Genomic DNA, 18,574 nt, shown 5'->3' on the forward strand with positions numbered 1-18,574 from the left:
AGATTTAGGTTGTGATGTCAAGTGACCAAAATTCAATGTCTAGCCAGCGTCTGAGGACAATATTATTTTCATGTCCAATAACGACGTCAAATGACGTTGATATTTGGTTGATTTTAGGTTGTGTTAGAAAGTGACCAAAATCTAACGTCAAGCCAACATCTTAAACCAACAACATATAGACGTCAGATCCAATGTCTAATAGACATCATATTGGTAATGTCCACACAACGTCAAGCTCTAACATCATTAGACATTGATATTTGGTTGCTTTTAGGTTGGACATTGATGCCGTCGGCCTGACGTTTGGTTCTGATCTCAACCTGATTTTCATTAACAAACAAAACGCAATGTCCCCACGACGTTGGGCTACGACGCCAATCTGACGTCATGTTGACGTCTTGTGCCTGCTGGGTGTTTAAGGCTATTTCAGTCATCATGCATCTAAACAGTCTCTTGATCAATGCGTGTGATGATTATGAACATCTTCTTGGACATTTTTAATGCTTCCAAACAGTTTGCTGCAATTGTAAATCGCCCATGTCTTGGGGAAGTTCATTATGATGTGATTTACCTTCTATGCGTGATTTGATTGGACTCGCAGGACTGTTTTTTCGAATCCCCATAGACAAGAAAAAATAAAGTAGTGACAGCAGGTTGAAGGGAAGTAGTGGAGTAAAAGTACCAATACTGCACTAAAAATGTACTCAATGGAAAGTAAAAGTACACATTTATAAAACTACTTAGTAAATTACGATTCCTGAAAAAACTGAACATTTGAACATTTGTAATTTGTTACCTTACACCACTGACTATTAGAAAATTTTCATTTTTTAATGTGAAATTTATTTAACAATATGAGTGTATTAACTAAATAAAACAATTTAACTCTTGATTAGGATAGACAGTAAAGCCAAACAGTACATTTTCCCATAAGTATAAAAAATTAAAACAATAAAAACATAATTAAAAATTGTTATTAATACATTTTTTTAGCAATGTTTTTTACGCTCTCATGAGGTGGTTTTAAAGGAATAGTTCACCAAAAAATGAAAATTACCCCATAGTTTACCCACCATTGTAAAAGTAATTTACTATATTATGTTACATCCGCTTGTTAAGTGTGACGTCACGTGAAATGTCCAAGCGCTCTATCAAACTGTATGGGGAGATATCTATATATATATATATATATATATATATATATATATATATATATATATATATATATATATATATATATATATATATATATATATATAYACACACACACACACACACACACACACACACACACACACACACACACACACACACACACACACACACACACACACACACACACACACAAACACACACACACACATATATATATATATATATATATATATATATATATATATATATATATATATATATATATATATATATATATATCCATGACTAATATCCCATGGCTATAAAGTGATACAGTTTATATAAATTGTTTATATAAATTAATTTAAATTTTATATAAATTGTTCAAATATTGGTGTCTGTGATGCATCAAGTCCAGAGACACTATGTACACTATGATTTGATATAAAGTTCACTTTAATGTGTGAAATGACTAAGAAGTGGTCATAAATGAATATTTCTCAATTCAAATAAGTAGCGGCCCGGACCCGGAAACAGTATTTCATACATTAAGAACAAGTAGATAGTAATGCCTGGTGCCATATGGGTTGACAGATTTATGTGCTTTTAGAAGCTTAAAAAAATCTTACTCCATTACACAGCATAAAAAATTCAGGTAAAAATGGTAAAACAACTCACAAACAGCTGTGTTTGTCTGACAAAAAGAATACTTTAAATTGAATAAATTATGGGGTAATTTATATTTTTGGGTGAACAATTTCTGTAAGGCATTTTGAAAAAAAGAATATTTGTCAAAACTGCAATCCGCTTGTTCAGTGTGACGTCATGCTAATCGGTTTCTGGGTCCAAGCACATGATGATTGCAATATACAGTTGAAGTCACAATTATTAGCCCCCCTGAATTATTAGCGCCCCTGTTTATTTTTTTCACCAATTTCTGTTTAATGGAGGGAAGATTGTTTCAGCATATTTCTAAGCATAATAGTTTTAAAAACTTATTTCTAATAACGGATTTATTTTATCTTTGTCATGATGACCGTAAATAATATTTTACTTGATATTTTTCAAGACACTTCTATACAGCTTAAAGTGATATTTAAAGGCTTAACTAGGTTAATAAGGTGAACTAGGCAGGTTAGGGTAATTAGGCAAGTTATTGTATAACGATGGTTTGTTCTGTAGATTATCAAAAAAAAAAATTGCTTAAAGGGACTAATAATTTTGTCCCAAAAATGTTCTTTAAAAAATTAATAACTGCTTTTATTTTAGCCGAAATAAAACAAATAAGACTTTCTCCAGAAGAAAAAATATTATCAGACACACTGTGAAAATTTCCTTGCTCTGTTAAAAATAATTTGGCAAATATTTAAAAAAATAAAATAAAATCAAAAGGGGGCTAATAATTCTGACTTCAACTGTATATATATATATCCATGCCTAATGTCTGTTGGCCAGAAAGTGATTATTTATAAATTGTTTAAATATTGGTGTTTGTGATGCAGCAAGTTCAGAGATTGATGCATACACTATGATTTTATACAAAATTGACATTTAAAGGTGTATGAAAAATCATATAATCATTCTTTCAAAATGCAGCAAAGCATTTGATTGTAGACATTTTTAAAAGTTAAATTTGAATAAATGGAAATGCATTCGATTTGAGATTTTTTTTCGCCCAACTCCCAACCCAACTTTGAGAATAGATTAACGGCAACATTTTTTTATCGCACGATAAGAGTCTCGCATTAAAATAGCACGTTAACGCCGATAACGGCCCGCCACTGGTAAATAAACTAACTAATAAAACCTTATTGTAAAGTGTAAACAAAACTTTTATAGATCATATCAAAATTATTATTATGTTTTATTTCAATGTGCTTTTAGGTAACATTTAAAATTTTTCACTATTTTAGATCAGAAAACAGATGTTGTTTGATCTTTGAATACCTGTAAATGTTTCTCCACTTTCAGTACACAATTACAACTTGACTTTTCTGTAGATCAAGGCAGCGGAGGAGATCAGCAAGTCAAAACCTCAGCCGGAGGTTGCAAGTAAAACACACCAAGCTGAAACTGAAGAGGTAAGAATGATATCAGATTCACACGTTTGCATCACACTCTGCTAATCCCTTTACGTTTGTTCTGATGGTGTGGGTCATGGGTTGACGTAATGGTTCTTCTCATCTTTATTCCTGTCTTTGTTTTTGTGAATTGAAGGCTGAGGGCGGTGAACTGGAGGTACGAGTCTGTTGTGATTTTTAGTGGCTGCTTTGCTGTAGAATAATAGCTGTTTTGCATATTTAGCATTGTGCTTTGACAGTCTTGGCGGTGGAGGGTTGTCTTCTCTAGACTCACAATCAGGATTTTTTTTTACCGCCCACGTTGGGCGATTGGTTAAGAATTTTACCTGCCATGGTGACATTTTCTCTGCTTCTCAGGCATATTGTAATAGATATGTTGTTAAAATGTTGGGTCACACTTTACAATAAGGTTTCATTGGTTAACGTTTTTACTAGCATGAACTTATAAAGAATAATACTTGTACAGCATTTTTTAATCAGAGTTCAATATTTACTATTGCATTATTAACATCCATCATGCTTTTTAACATTACACTGTAAAAAAAAAAAAATCTGTTATTTTACTCTTTTTTTTTTTTTTTTTTTTTTTTTTCTGGCAGCGGGGTTGCCAGAAAAAAACATAAAATAAGGACCCTTAAATTACAGAAATTTATTGTAAAATAAGAGACGTTAAATTACAAAAATTTCCCCTAAAATAACAGCAGTAAATTACAGAAATTTGTTGTAAAATAAGAGACATTAAATTACAGAAATTTACCAGAAATTTAAATTTAATGAAATTTCTGTAATTTAATGTCTGTTATTTTACGGGTAAATTTCTGCAATTTTAACAGCTGCCAGGGAAAAAAAAAGTAAAATAACAGATTTTTTCTAAGTGTAGTTAATACACCATGAGTTAACATTAACTAACAATGAAAGACTGTGTTTTCATTAACCAACATGAACAAGTACTGTAATAAATGTATTGTGCGGTTTTTATGTTAGAAAATGCATTAAACTACATTAATTAATAATAAATCTATTCTATCAATTAATTAATAGAAAATTACAATCAGCAGAATGCAGACATTCAACATTAACAATGCAATGTTCAAATACATTGTCAATGTTGAAAGTAAATGTTCACAATTAACAATATAAGATAATAATAGTGAAAAAAACAATAATTAAATTACTATGAAATAAATAAATTAAAAAGGAAGGAGAGTGCATCTAGTAAACGTAAGGCAAGATGTTAAGAGAGTAAAGTATGTTATAAAACATTGCCACTTTTTAAAGAAATTAGTTTTTCCAGAGCATCTAACCTTTTCCAACTTAAAAACATGCATGGTTTCCACAAGCTCTTGGGATGTAGTTGGAGGCTTTTTTGATTTCCAGTGAAGTAGAATATGATGCCTATCTAATAATGAGGTAAAGGCCAAAATATTAAGTTGTTTAGAATTAACCTGGACCAAATCTTTGGAACCCCAAAAATGGCAACATCAGGGGATGGATCTATATTTACCTGCAACACCTTAGACATAAACGTAAAATAATAAATACAGTAATTCTGTAACATAGGGCACATAAAGAACATATGATTTAAATGACCCCGTGGTGCTTTCACATCTGTCATCAATATTGGCACAACTTTAGTTTTTAATTTTAAGTTCATTAATTAAATTCATAGGTAAGTATTTAAATTTTAATATAAATATTCAAATACCTGGCATAAATTATGAATGTATGAATCTTCTATCTTTTATATGCTAAACTAGCAATTTTTTATATGGTGTGGACTCAAGTGCAAATACCAAAGTCAAGATAAAACAATAATTAAATTGTAAAGAAATTTTTTTAACAGTGCTCAAACTAAGTTGTTTTAGTGTGGCAAACCGATCAAAGGAAAAATCTATCACTTCCTTGGGATATTTTGTTCGTGTAAAAATATTACAGTACGCCTTCTGTGCATAGTTGTACATTTCTGGAGTTATGATTAGCTGTTTTTTGTTTTCGTTATTGTATTGTGTGTGTTTTTGTAGGTTTGTTTAGATGGCTATAGTGCTTTGCTTTAGCAAATACCCTTAAAATACACCCTAACAGCTGATAATGTGCATTTAGGTGTTATTTCTGCTTTGAATAAGTAGTTATAAGGGTTTTGCAGCTTGGGTAGCTTTAGAGTTCTTCATTTAGAGTAGTGAAAGGTTTTATTTTTGACTTGTGGCATAGCTGTTCAGAGCTAGTGTTGTATAAATGTAAATGTCAAAGAATTAAGGTTTTCTATTGCGATTTCTCTAAATCCAGCCTTCAGATCTCACTGAAATCCAGGTAATTTCTTGAAGGGAAATTCGTTTTCACCTTCATTTTTTGTTTTGATTTGTTGTCTGGCTTTATTGTGATATTTTTTTGTCTGCAACATTGTTTGTTTCTTAAAGGTTTGAAAAGAAAGCAGGCTCGCATATTCTTGAGAAATGTCAGTTAACGTGCTCCAGGGGAGTTGGTAATACTTGGAAATGAATGCTTTTCCTCATTCCTTTCAGGCTGAGAGTCCTTCCCGGATCCCAAGGCCTTCATCAGCTAAAGGACAGCGGCGGAAGCCCAAAACAGGAGGTCAAGGTACTGAACAAGGTACTGAGCTGAACTGACTTTGTTAATTATTGATATACAATGCATCTTGATCTGTTTAGTTGTTCCTGGTCTGAATGCTTAAAAACACAAACTCCGTCTGAATAGAATCTGATGTGAGGATGGAATTATTGTGGGATTATTTCAAATGTATGCACTGTGTATTTTAGCACGATGAAAAACATTTAAGATAAACGTCATTAGATGATGTTGTTTATCTTGAATGTTGATATGGATTGTGTATTTTTCTTTCAGACGAGACAGAGAGTGAAGGAGGTAAGTGTTGTTTTCTTCCGCACCTCTTACCAGACCACAAAACGAATTAATTGTTGCAACTTCAAGTAGCTTTAATATGTTTTTAAAAGCAGTGGAAGACAAACTAGTCATAATATCTGTGTAGGGCTGCATAATTTACCCTAAAACTACTGCTACTATTATTATTTTATACTATTATATTTAATACTAATACTATATTATTACTACTATAAATAGTTTTTTTAAATACAGTTTTTTTCTTCATTATATTATAGTTCACAGGTGTCAAAGCCAGTTTCTGGAGGGCTGCAGCTCTGCACAGTTTAGTTCCAACCCTGCTTCAACACACTTACCTGTAGGTTTCAAACAAGCCTGAAGGACTCAGTTAGTTTGATCAGTGTTTAATGAGGGTTAAAGCTAGACTGTGCAGAGCTGCGGGCCTCCAGGAACTGGATTTGACACCTATGTTATAGTGATAAAATTGTCTGCTATATTCACATATTTATTGTTTTGTGTTTTTTTTTTTATTTTTTTTATAAGATTTCAAAATTTACTACTGGATTCACCTCATAAAGTTTGTTACATAGTATTAGCATTTAGGCCCAATCCTAATTTTACTCCTTAGTCCTTCTCCTTACCCCTCGTTTTGCGGGTTCACGTGAAGGAGTTGGGGTGTCCAAATTCTCTTTATCTTGAAGGCGTAGGGCTAAGGGAAAGGGCTAGATAACACTCGAAAGAGAGATTTTTTCAGGGCCACACTCGAAGCGAAGGGGTAAGAAAATTTCCTAGAATACACCAGCCACACGACAGTATAGCTGCACACGGAAGTCAGGAGATGCACAAATTAGTATTTTTTTAATTCATTTTTACGAATTTTTATGACAAACACATATGTTTTAATACATTCATAACCGCGTTCGTGTTTTACCGTCATGCTTTAAAAAAAAACTGCTGAAATAAAAACCGCTAAATATTTCTAGCAAATCTAATAAATGTTGGAGACATACTTGTTACATAAACGCATTAAATCACACTTCTGCAGTGTTTATTGTGAGAGCGCACATGAAGATCTGCTCTAAAGCGGCGTATATTTGAGGGCGTGCAAGAAGTTTTGTGCACGAGCAGGAAATCAGTGCGCAAGCAAAGAGATTCGCATGCTCGTATTACATAATTGCGATCTCAACTTGTAATAATGCGCTCACAACATTTCTCCATTTGTCATTGGAATAACGCCATAGGCAGTTGGTAAATTTGTTTAAAAGGCCTGCTGCCACAGCTGGAAAAAATCCTAGAGGAAACACTGATTGAGATTAGGCCTTAATTTGCATTGGGCATTTAATGTTGTTATAAAAAACATTTAAAATGCTACTTTATATATTTATTTTCATAAAGTTAAATTGTTTTTGTAATTTATAATAAAAATACTTAATATAATATGATTTATATATATATATATATATATATATATATATATATATATATATATATATATATATATATATATATATATATATATATTTTTTTTTTTAATATATATATTATATTTTTTGTATTTTAAAATTACACAAAACAAAAAATGAGTAAATATGGCTTATTAATTATGTAATATGAATTATTACTTGGGTAATAATTTCTTAAGTGAGTAAAACATATTTTCAAAAATAAAATTACACAGTGGTTTTCATGCGTAAAATAGATTAATAAATCAATTTTTAAAATTATTAGTATTTATTATACTTTTATCTTTTATCATTCATAAAACTGATATAAATGTAATAAACTGTATTTACAACTGTTAGATATACAGATTTTTGTAATACTTTTTTACATAAATAAATACAGATCATTTTGCCATGTATATAACCATTGTTGCTCATTTGCCATTTAGTTAAAAAGTAATTAAAATATAGATTTTTTTTTGGAAGCATAACCAATGACTCCTGTTAATAACATAGTAATTAAAGATAGTGTAATTGATATTCACTATTCATAATCTATAATGTTTTTAATAATGTGCCCAAACCATTATTTGACAATAAATGCATTTTTAAATAATGCTTTATTTTTAGTAATATAAGAACAATGCTTCTTTATAGTTACTTTTATTTATGCATTACCTGATCCGCCAAATTATATTTTGCTTTCGTCTGCATTTGATCGTCTGTGATCTGTTGTTGTCATAGGTTAGTATTTTTATGTATTGCATTTTATATATATTATTATTGTTTGTTTGCTTTTCATTCATTTTCCGTTCAGTTTAGTCCCTTTTATTTATCAGGGGTCACCACAGCGGAATGAACCGCCAACTTATCCAGCATATGTTTTTCACAGCGGATGCCCTTCTAGCTGAACCCCAGTTCTGGGAAGCATCCACACACACTCATTCCCACACATACACTACGGCCAACTTAGTTTATTTAATTAACCTAAAGCGCATGTCTTTGGACTGTGGGGGAAACCGGAGCACCCGGAGGAAAGCCACGCCAACATGGGAAGAACCACACAGAAATGCCAACTGATCCAGCTGGGACTCAAACCAGTGACCTTCTTGCTGTGAGGCGAAAGTGCTAACCACTGAGCCACCATGTCACCCCTGTATTATTATTGTATTGTTTCATTTCTAGCTTTTGTTGTAGTATTGTTGCAGTTTTTTTTAAATGCAGAAAGCACATAAATAAATGTTTTAAAAATACATATATGTTGAATTTTTTTCTTCCAGAAGCAGAAGCTCCTTCAGCAGAGAAACCAATTCCTCTTGAGAATGGGGACGTTACAGATTCTGCCACTCTGCAAACAACACTCAGGTTTTTTCCCCTCCCTTTCTTATTCCCTTTTTAATTGGTGCTAATGATCCTGTAAGTTTGTTGGTTTAAAAATAAGAAATGGAAGTTTCCATCCAACAACAACAGAAAAGTCGGGTGTGATAATGTGCTGAGGTATTTGTGGGTGGATGGAGTGTATCATGTATGTTCCCATGAGAGATTGTCTGGCAATGGAAGTCACTGATGCAAATCCCTCGCTTTTACTGCACCGCAAGATCAAACCACAAGATACCGCACTCTCATCCAGATCATTACTCTCCTTCTCAGGACTGTTTTTGTTAGCATTCAGCCATATAGGAACTTGCCATTCATTTCAACTCTCCACGCATTAAAAACTCTCATGCATGCTTTACAGAAAGTGCTTGTGTATTTGCGGTGTGAATGTGTTTATTCTTCTTTTGTTTGTTTATGTCAGTAGAAGATTACCACGGCCAAGCAGTGCTCGACCAGCAGCTCCTCGTGTGAAGAGACAAGAGAGCTACACTGATGCCACTCCAGCTGAGAGGTGAGAAATGGCACTAAGTTTCTCACTTTATATTAAAATCTGCGTGAACTGGAAGTTGCTGAGACTTTTGTTTCAGTATGTTGATATACTAAAATGGAAAATTGAATAGGAGGCAGGGCTTTCTATAATTTATGTATTATCTGCGCATTATTGTTTTGAAGTGACATTCTTGAATAAATTATAGCTTAAGAATTAATGCTAATATTAAGGCTTATACTTCTGCGTCAAGCTCACGCATGTGGTCACAAAGCCCTCGTCGATGCTGATGTGCACCTCTCAAAAAATGTAACTACACGTCGCAACAACTTGGTAGTGGTGACGAGCTTGGGTGGTATTGAGAGCCGTGAGCCCAATGGAGGGATTGTTTACAAGTGTGGAGTCTCATGAAGGAGCTCCAGATGAAAACTTTTGTTTTGTTTATGTTTAAAGTTGTTGCATGTCAGCCGGTTCCTACCTCTGAATGAGCGAGTTTGAGCTACTTGTACTTTAAGGTAGCGTTCAGAAAAAACAAAACACCCAGGAAGAAACTCAACACTGAGGAATATAAAAACGTACTGCCAGCTAGCATTTTGGATGTAAAAGTATAAATCCACAGCTATGTGAATGGCATTCGCCGTGAGTCACACCACTCACTCGACGCAGAAGTATAAACCAGGCTTTAGAAAGAAAAAAATGTACGTCAGGAAGACAAAAATTAAATGAACACCTTATAACAACTTATAAACTAGTTTTAAGGTAGCAGACAGATATTTTTTACAACACCAGATGCACAACATAGTAGAAAATCTGTCTGAGGCATTTTAACTAATTTGGATTAGATTTTCTTTTTATTTGTTTATTTTATTGTGTTATTAATGTTTTTATATTTATTTATTTATTTGGTGGACTAAAATATGAAAATAAACAAAGAATGACATCCTGTTTGTTCAAACTACTTATTTAAAATGAGTTGAAACTAAACAATTTAGCTTTTTTGGGACAACTTAATTGTTTTATGTTCAGTCTACTTAAATTAGTAAAATTGATTAAGTTAAACTTAGTAGATTTGTTTCAGGACAACATGAAGGAATAATGTGAAACCCAGCACTTTTTACACTGGTATAATATCTTTCTGATTCATTACAACTTATTATGAATGTATATTGTTTTAAGATTTATTTATTTATTTATTTTTACAATGCAATACAATAAAATATTTATTTATAATGCACATTTAAAAACAACCTAAGTTGACCAAATTATAATAATAACAATACATTTTATTGATGACGCGCTTTTCTTGAATTCAACGTGCTAAAAGATATATAATAGCAAATAAAAATGCAAAGAATTACAAGCTTGCATAAAATCCCAGTATGAAGCCAGAAGTCAAACCACAATAATAAAGCAATGAAGAACAATACATAACCAAAATGTTACAAGTTGCATAAAAGTGACAATGATAATCACAAATTAAATGCTTTGCTGAAAAGATGTGTCTTAAGAAGCTTCCTAGAACAGTCCAAAGAAAAGGCAATACTGATATTTGTGGGTAATCCATTCCGTAATTCAGGCACAAAGCAAGAAAAAGCTCTGCCTCATATGGTTTAGCAAACTGCTAAGTGGCCAAAAGTGTTCCAAAGTTTAGGACTAGCAAATGCAAATGCTCAATCGCTTTAATTTTTATAGTGTGTACTAGGCGCAGGTGGACACCTATTCATTGTACTAATCGCTGTCAATTTCACATTGTCATTTTATTTGCACTGTCTGTATTTTGCACTGTCGTTGTATTTGCACTGAGCCAGCAGCTAAGCTTTTCACTCATCATAGCACACGTGCTGCTGATGACGTGACAATAAAAGTGACTTGATTTGATTTTGATTTGATTTGATTGATTAGGGACGGTAGGTATATTGACACTGCCTTTTCTTCCTGATGTATAACTTAGTATAACTAATTCAACCTAATTCTTAAGATTTGAACCCAATGGGACTAAAATAAGATCTGTGACTCAACCGATTGTGAACACCTGAAATGGCTGAGTATACAAGCTTGATAATATGTTAAGAGATAATGAATCATTACACTGATGAAGGCTGATAGCTGAAACATTTTGAATTTGTTTTCTCCTGTTGTATTATTTAATATATTAACGTTAATAATTGAGCGTGAATCATCTTTGCTGCTTGTAATTTAAAGGAACTTTAGTCCTAGCACCAAACTCTGGAAAAGCACAGTGATTTATATTAGATTTAATTATACCTTATAAAAGCTGACAGTAAGCTGACTTGGAAAAAACAAGAACATTTTTTGCAAATCTGCTGTTAAAAGCTAGCTGTTGAAAACTAGCCTAGAGCAGCATCTGATGTTAAATACTATCCTAGAACAGCATCTGCTGTTAAATACTACCCTAGAGCAGCATCTGCTGTTAAATACTACCCTAGAGCAGCATCTGCTGTTAAATACTGGCCTAGAGCAGTGTTTCTAAACCATGTTCCTGGAGGACCACCAACACTACATGTTTTGGATTTCTCCTTTGTCTGTACAGGTCTTTCAGTCTCTGCAAATAAACTGATGATATGAATCAAGTTTGTTTGGCTAAGGAGACATGGAAAAAGTGCAGAGCTGGTGGTCCCCCAGGAATTTGGTTGAGAAACACTGCCCTAGAGCACCTTCTGCTGTTAAAATCTAGTCTAGAGCGCCATCTGCTGGTAATAACTAAGTTCACAATCAATTCCAAAGAGAATTGCGATTCATTACAAATATCTAAAAACATATCCATGGTGCACTATAGCTCAATTTATCATCTAATGCCTGTTATTTAAAAGATTAGAGGTGGTAATTTGTTTTTGAAATGTTTTGCTGAAAAGTAAGGGCGTTATATTTGGAGAGTTTGTTTTGGAACCCAGTGTGTTTTTGTCCTTTGGTTTATTTAGGCAAACATTAACACAGAAACCACATAATAGTATGACATGTTTTACGTCAAAAGAAGCAGTGTTTTATTCGTGAATGCGCTCATTTGTTATCACAGTTTAAGGTCAGGATTTGCAAGAATACTTTCCCAACAAAGCCTGGATTCCTGCATAAACTGTTACTTAAAGTTTATTATAAAAATAGTATTAAATATATAGATTTTAATCCAAAAATTCAATATATCCCTATTTCAGAACAAAGCAAATGATCTACATGTCTGAAAATGCTCTTACTGAGTCTAAAATGTTTGGCACATGGCACATTAGAAGGAATCAGTTAGTAATGAACTTTATTAAAAATAATTTACCTTTCTCAGGCTTGGCAGTGGCAAGACCCCTGCATCCGTCATTCTGGATGGCAAGAAGCTCTCTGAAGATGAGGATGATGAAGATGGGCAGTTTGTGGTGGAGGAGGCAGCTCCACCTCCATCTGATGTACCTGAAGTGGAGGTATTGTAGTTGCACTATGATGCATATACAGTATAGTATTTGGATAAAGATCTGTATGAAATCACAATTTCTCTATTTTGTCATTACAGAGTAATTCACTTGAGTTGCAAGGCGATGACAAACATGGTGAGTCATGAATACAAGAAAACACACACAAACCTCTGTGTCATTTGGAATTTTTGAAATTATTATTAAGAATTTCACAGTTTTAGCTTTTGAGAGATGCTTTTTTTTTTAAGTACAGTAATACTAATAAAAATAGGCTGCATTTACACTGCATGGTTCAAATTTCGATTTTATTCCTCCCATGTGGCACAGATGGGATATGGCCCATGTACGTGTAAGCAGGAAAAAGTCACATGGATTCCGATTCACACTAATTTAGATTCAGACTTTGTTCATATGGGGAAATTTATCCGATATGAACCGAATCTTTGCCCTCGTGTCTGCAGTGTAAACAGGTAGATCGGATTTTCACCTGTCAATGCGAGTCGCACATCATTAAAACCGTAGCGAATGAAATCAAATCTGACAATTTCACACCAAAATGGTGAAATCTAGAGCTGTTACTGGGCACTACTATTGCAATGGAACGTTCTATTGAGTGTCGCCTCTTGGTCATTCTAAGCTCTTTGCTATCGCATATTAGTCTCTTTTAAAAGATGATGTAAGCAGGTTGTCAAAAAAATTGGAACTGACCCTCAAGATCTGCAGCGAATGCAGAATGCAGCCTTAGATTATGAAAAGAGTAACTGCCATTATATTTTTGTGCAAAATAGTTGGGGATTATGAGTTTATATGTAGACTCTAGGGATGCTCCGATCAGGATTTTTGCAGCCGATACCGAGTACCAATTCCTTGTCATGGTGATCGGCTGATACCAAGTACCGATCGATCAGAGCATCCCTATTTATTATAGTAACTTTTTTTTAAAAGGGTATACTTGGGATGCTCTGATCGTTCGGCCAGAGATTGTTATCGGCAGATAATCACATTTCATGAGTCGATGGGTACTCACTAATCTGGCCGGTCTAAGGAACTGATCACAATTGTTTGTTTACGAGTTAGAGCATCCTTATTTATAATAGTAACTTTTTTTAAAGAGTATACTAGGGATGCTCCGATCGATTGGCCAGAGATTGGTATCGGCCGATAATCACCTTTCATGACTCAATCGGTACTCGCTAATCTGGCCGATCTCATGAGCCGATCACAATTGTTTGTTTACGAGTCGGAGCATCCTTATTTATAATAGTAACTTTTTTAATAGAGAATTGCTCCGATCGATTGACCATAAATCAGTATCGGCCGATAATCACCTTTAATGACTCAATCAGTACTCGCTAATCTAATGTCATGAACCGATCACAATTGTTTGTTTACGAGTTTACAAGCAGACGACATACAAGAACTAAAATCATTTTGCATATCAGAACTGAAAGTTTGGCGGCGCAGTGGCGCATTATGTAGTGCTGTCGGCTCACGGCAAGAAGGTCGCTGGTTCGAGCCCTGGCTGGGTCAGTTGGCATTTCTGTGTGGACTTTGCATGTTCTCCCTGTGTTTCGTGTGGGTTTCCTCTAGGTGCTCCGGTTTCCTCCACAGTCCAAAAACATGTGGTACAGGTGAATTGGGTAGGCTAAATTGTCCGTTGTGTATGAGTGTGTATGGATGTTTCCCAGAGATGGGTTGCAGCTGGAAGGGCATCTGCTGCGTAAAAACAAATGCTGGATAAGTTGGCGTTTCATTCCGCTGTGGGACTAAGCCGAAAAGTAAATGAATGAATGAATGAATGAATGAATGAATGAATGAATGAATGAACTGAAAGTTCCCTGTTTTCAACAATATTGCAAGTTCATTAAAACCTGACTGGAAAAAATTGGGATATTTAAAAAAAATGAACTTGAATATTTAATAACTTATTGTAATATATTTATTGCAGTAAACAGCAGTTTATGGAACTATTTCTCTTTAGTAAAGAAGTAATGAACTTATTGGTGTGTATTTTAACCTCTTATGCATCAAATATGCACTCCAAACTTCATTGAGACAATTTGTGTTTCATCATTTGCAGTGTTTCCAAATTGCTTTGTTAGTGATTTTTCTTACCATTTTTTGTATGTGGGGAGGTATTGAGGAATTAGATGCAACATCTTTAGTTTATTCTTTTGGGTAAGGAGAGATCTCCACTTAAAAATCCTCTTAATTATATTAATTTAGATTATAGATTCTAGTTATATATATAAATTATTAGTATTTAGAAATATGTAAGTAAATATAATTTACACTAAAAAAGGACAGGAATAAAACAAGGTCACATGAGTAAAATTACCTCTGGCTACATATGAACACACTAATCATAAAACAATGTTACAAATTAAGTCTTCAAAACACACTAGTTTAAAAATAGGTGATAAAAATACTTACTGGTTTTCATTTGGTTATAGGTGGACTTGTGAAAAAAATCTTGGAGACAAAGAAAGACTATGAATCATCTCCATCCTCCAAGTCAAAAGAGCAGGTAAGACATTTCACCTCACTACCACTAGATGGCAGTCCCGTTCCAATTTACATGGCACAAGTTTTGTTTTTCCTCAACCAAATTCCAGTAACGTGAGTAAATGCATTTCAAAATCTCTTCATCAAGGGAATCAGCATTTTATTTAAGCATTTTGTGTGTGCTGTAAACAGTACCTCAGGGATGTGTCCGTCTCCCTTTTCATTTCCAAAGCCTGACCCAGTGCAGCATAGGTTTACTAAAGAAAGCAACTTTGCAAATGGACTGGAGAAATGTAATAGTGGTCCCTCAGAGCCATTGAAGTGTTTTTCTGTTCAGCGGAGCTTAAATAATTAGAGCAAAACAAGCATGATGGCACCGTACATACCGTTTAGATATTTGTACGTTTCTGTGGTTAACATTGTTTACAATTGTGGCTTGTTTTGTGTGAGTCTGTGGGTGTGTGGTCCCCGGATTTCACTATTTATAGGGACACTTTTTTTGGTCCCCATGAGGAAAATAGCAAATTAATTTGTTTATTTTAAGTCTCTGAATTAGAAATTGGAAAGTCTTGAATATACTGGTGGCTTTTTATAATAAGCTTGCTTTTAAATTATTTTAGATCTAAAAGTGGATTTTTGTCTCAAGTGTACTTTGGACAATGATTATGAAACATACATATTTATCAAATCTGGGCGAAGCAGCGGCACAGTAGGTAGTGCTGTCGCCTCACAGCAAGAAGGTCGCTGGTTCGAACCTCGGCTCAGTTGGCATTTCTCTGAGGAGTTTGCATGTTCTCCCGTGTTTGCTTGGGTTTCCTCTAGGTGCTCCGGTTTCCCCCACAGTCCAAAGACATGCTGCAGGTGAGGTTTGAGGGTGACAGGCCCAGACGACAGGAAAAGTGTAAAAAATTTGTAATCATATGAACAAGTCTAAAATGGCTTGTTCCAAAGAGCCGACCCCGCAACCATATGGGACTAAGGCCAAAGAAGAAGAAGAAGATAATTATCAAATCAGTATAGTTGATTATTAGTATTGCATTTAATCTACCAGAAAAGCAATGAACAATTGAAATGTCTATTTCATGGACAGCAACTTTTTTAGTGTATCTCTGGGCATAAATCTGTTAAATGATTTTTCAGAACTGTTGGAATATGTTAGATCACACTCTTTATGCCAGATAAATAAGATCTAGCCCCAAATGCCAGATCCTGTCGGAAAATTCAATTCAATTCATGTTTATTTCTATAGTGCTTTTACCATTTAAATTGTCAAAGAAGCTTAACATAGAAGTTCTAGTAAATTGAAACTGTGTCAGTTCAGTTTTCACAGTTTAAGTTCAGATTAGTTCAGTTCAGTGTGGTTTAAATTTTACTGCTGAAAGTCCAAACATGGAAGAGCAAATCCATCGATGCGCAGTTTCACAAGTCTCAAACCAAGCAAGCCAGTGGCGAGGAACAAAACATCACCAATTGACAAAAGTGAAGGATAAAAAACTTTGAGAGAAACCAGGCTCATTTGGGCACAGCCATTTCTCCTCTGCCCAAACTTCCTATGCAGAGCTGCAGTCTAGGCGCAGGAGGCTGGATGTCCACCATGGAGAAACTGTAGGTGTAAATAGGTCACAGGCGGTTGTTCAGGCTGGTCCATGGGATGAATGCGTAGACTCGTCTGTCATTGTTGTTTTGTAGGAATCAGTCTCATTCTCTTCGCTCCTCCAAAAATGTCTGTTTCTCTGGGTATCCAAACAACAAGTCATCGAGCTGCTCAATACCCAAAAACTGTTAACCACACTGTAAAAAAAATTCCGTTGTTTTTACAAAAAAAATTTGGCAGCTGTGGTTGCCAGAATAATTTTGTAAAAAATACAATAAAAATGTAAACCAGTTTACAATTTAAAACTGTATGTGTACGGAATAATTATGTAAAAAACAATTTAAAAATTTGTAAAATTTACAGAAATTTTGTGTAAGAATAAATAACATTTTTAGTATTTAAACAAAAAAATCTTGTTATTTTTACAAAAAATATTTGGCAGCTGTGGTTGCCAGAATAATTTTGTAAAAATTACAATAAAAATGTAAACCTGTTTACAATTTAAAACTGTATATGTACAAAATAATTATGTAAAAAACAAATTAATATTATGTAAAATTTACAAAAATTTTGTGTAAGAAATACTTAAATTTTTAGTATTTAAACAAAAAATCTTGTTGTTTTTACAAAAATATTTTGGCAGCTGTGGTTGCCAGAATAATTTTGTAAAAATTACAATAAAAATGTAAACCTGTTTACAATTTAAAACTGTTGAACATAAAGAACAATTACGTGAAAAAACAAAACAATATATTTACTAATTAATACTATTTATTAAAATTAATAATTACATTAATATCTAAAAAAAATCTGGCAGCTGTGGATGCCACAATAATTATGTAACGAAAATACATTTTAAAATGTAAACAACTTAACAGCATAAGATCATCACTTTAGTCAATTGTGTTTATTTATAATATTTTAAGAAGACCAATGTTGTTTCGTATAATGAACATAGTTTAATTTCAGTAGCAACTGTAAATCATTTGCTTTACCCTTGACCATGCATGAAAACGATAACTTGTATGTTACACAGTACCTAGGGATATAAATTCTAGATATGCATAGATCATAGAAACTGCACTCAAAGACAAAGTAATCCAACTATAATTTGTATTTATTAACCATAAACAAGTCAACACTGTCTGTCAGTTTGCAACACAAATTTCTATTACTTTCCTTACAAACGATACATTCACCTTTTAGAGAGCATGTGACAGTTTAATAATTGTCTTCTTGAAAACAAATAAGGAAAGTTATAGGCAAAGAGATGGGAGACATTGCCAGTAAAACTAAAATTGAAATGCCAATAAAATGAAAGACTTTTTAGTAACACTTTATAATAACTACACACTATGAACCATTTATTAAGCATTAGCAAATAGTGAATTCATTAACTGTTAAGCATTAACTCTACAATGATAAACGTTAGGAAGCAGTTTATATATATATACGGCTACAAATACTGTTTTCTTGACTTATAAGCACACTAATATGTGCTTAATAACTGTATTTTCATCATGTGTGGGTGATTGATTTTTCATGACTAAATTAAGTATTGCATTATTTACAAACCATTTGTATGAGTAATTGGTGATATTTAAGATCATTGAGAATGAGTTAGTAAATAATTAATAAACTATTGAAATCAATATTTATATATTGTATTATTCAGGCATGTA

The 18,574-nt window shown here is 33.4% G+C and overlaps 1 protein-coding gene across 20 annotated transcripts in view; it reads left to right on the plus strand.

The window, feature by feature from the left end:
- Positions 1-18,574, plus strand: part of traf3ip1 (TNF receptor-associated factor 3 interacting protein 1) — a 62,547-nt gene that overhangs the window by 18,913 nt on the left and 25,060 nt on the right. Inside the window, exons 6-15 of one of the 20 annotated variants that reach the window (XR_012384915.1) lie at positions 3,135-3,215; positions 3,352-3,372; positions 5,499-5,522; positions 5,735-5,822; positions 6,075-6,095; positions 8,794-8,878; positions 9,315-9,401; positions 12,670-12,802; positions 12,892-12,928; positions 15,247-17,091. Coding sequence is in view for 16 of the 20 variants with exons in the window: in XM_009304952.5 (XP_009303227.1) it covers positions 3,135-3,215; positions 3,352-3,372; positions 5,499-5,522; positions 5,735-5,822; positions 6,075-6,095; positions 8,794-8,878; positions 9,312-9,401; positions 12,670-12,802; positions 12,892-12,928; positions 15,247-15,320 (654 nt within the window). In the remaining 4 variants the exon portion in view is untranslated. 20 annotated transcript variants of the gene reach the window in all.

This window comes from Danio rerio, chromosome 9 (genome assembly GCF_049306965.1).
Source record: "Danio rerio strain Tuebingen ecotype United States chromosome 9, GRCz12tu, whole genome shotgun sequence".
Lineage (NCBI taxonomy): Eukaryota > Metazoa > Chordata > Actinopteri > Cypriniformes > Danionidae > Danio > Danio rerio.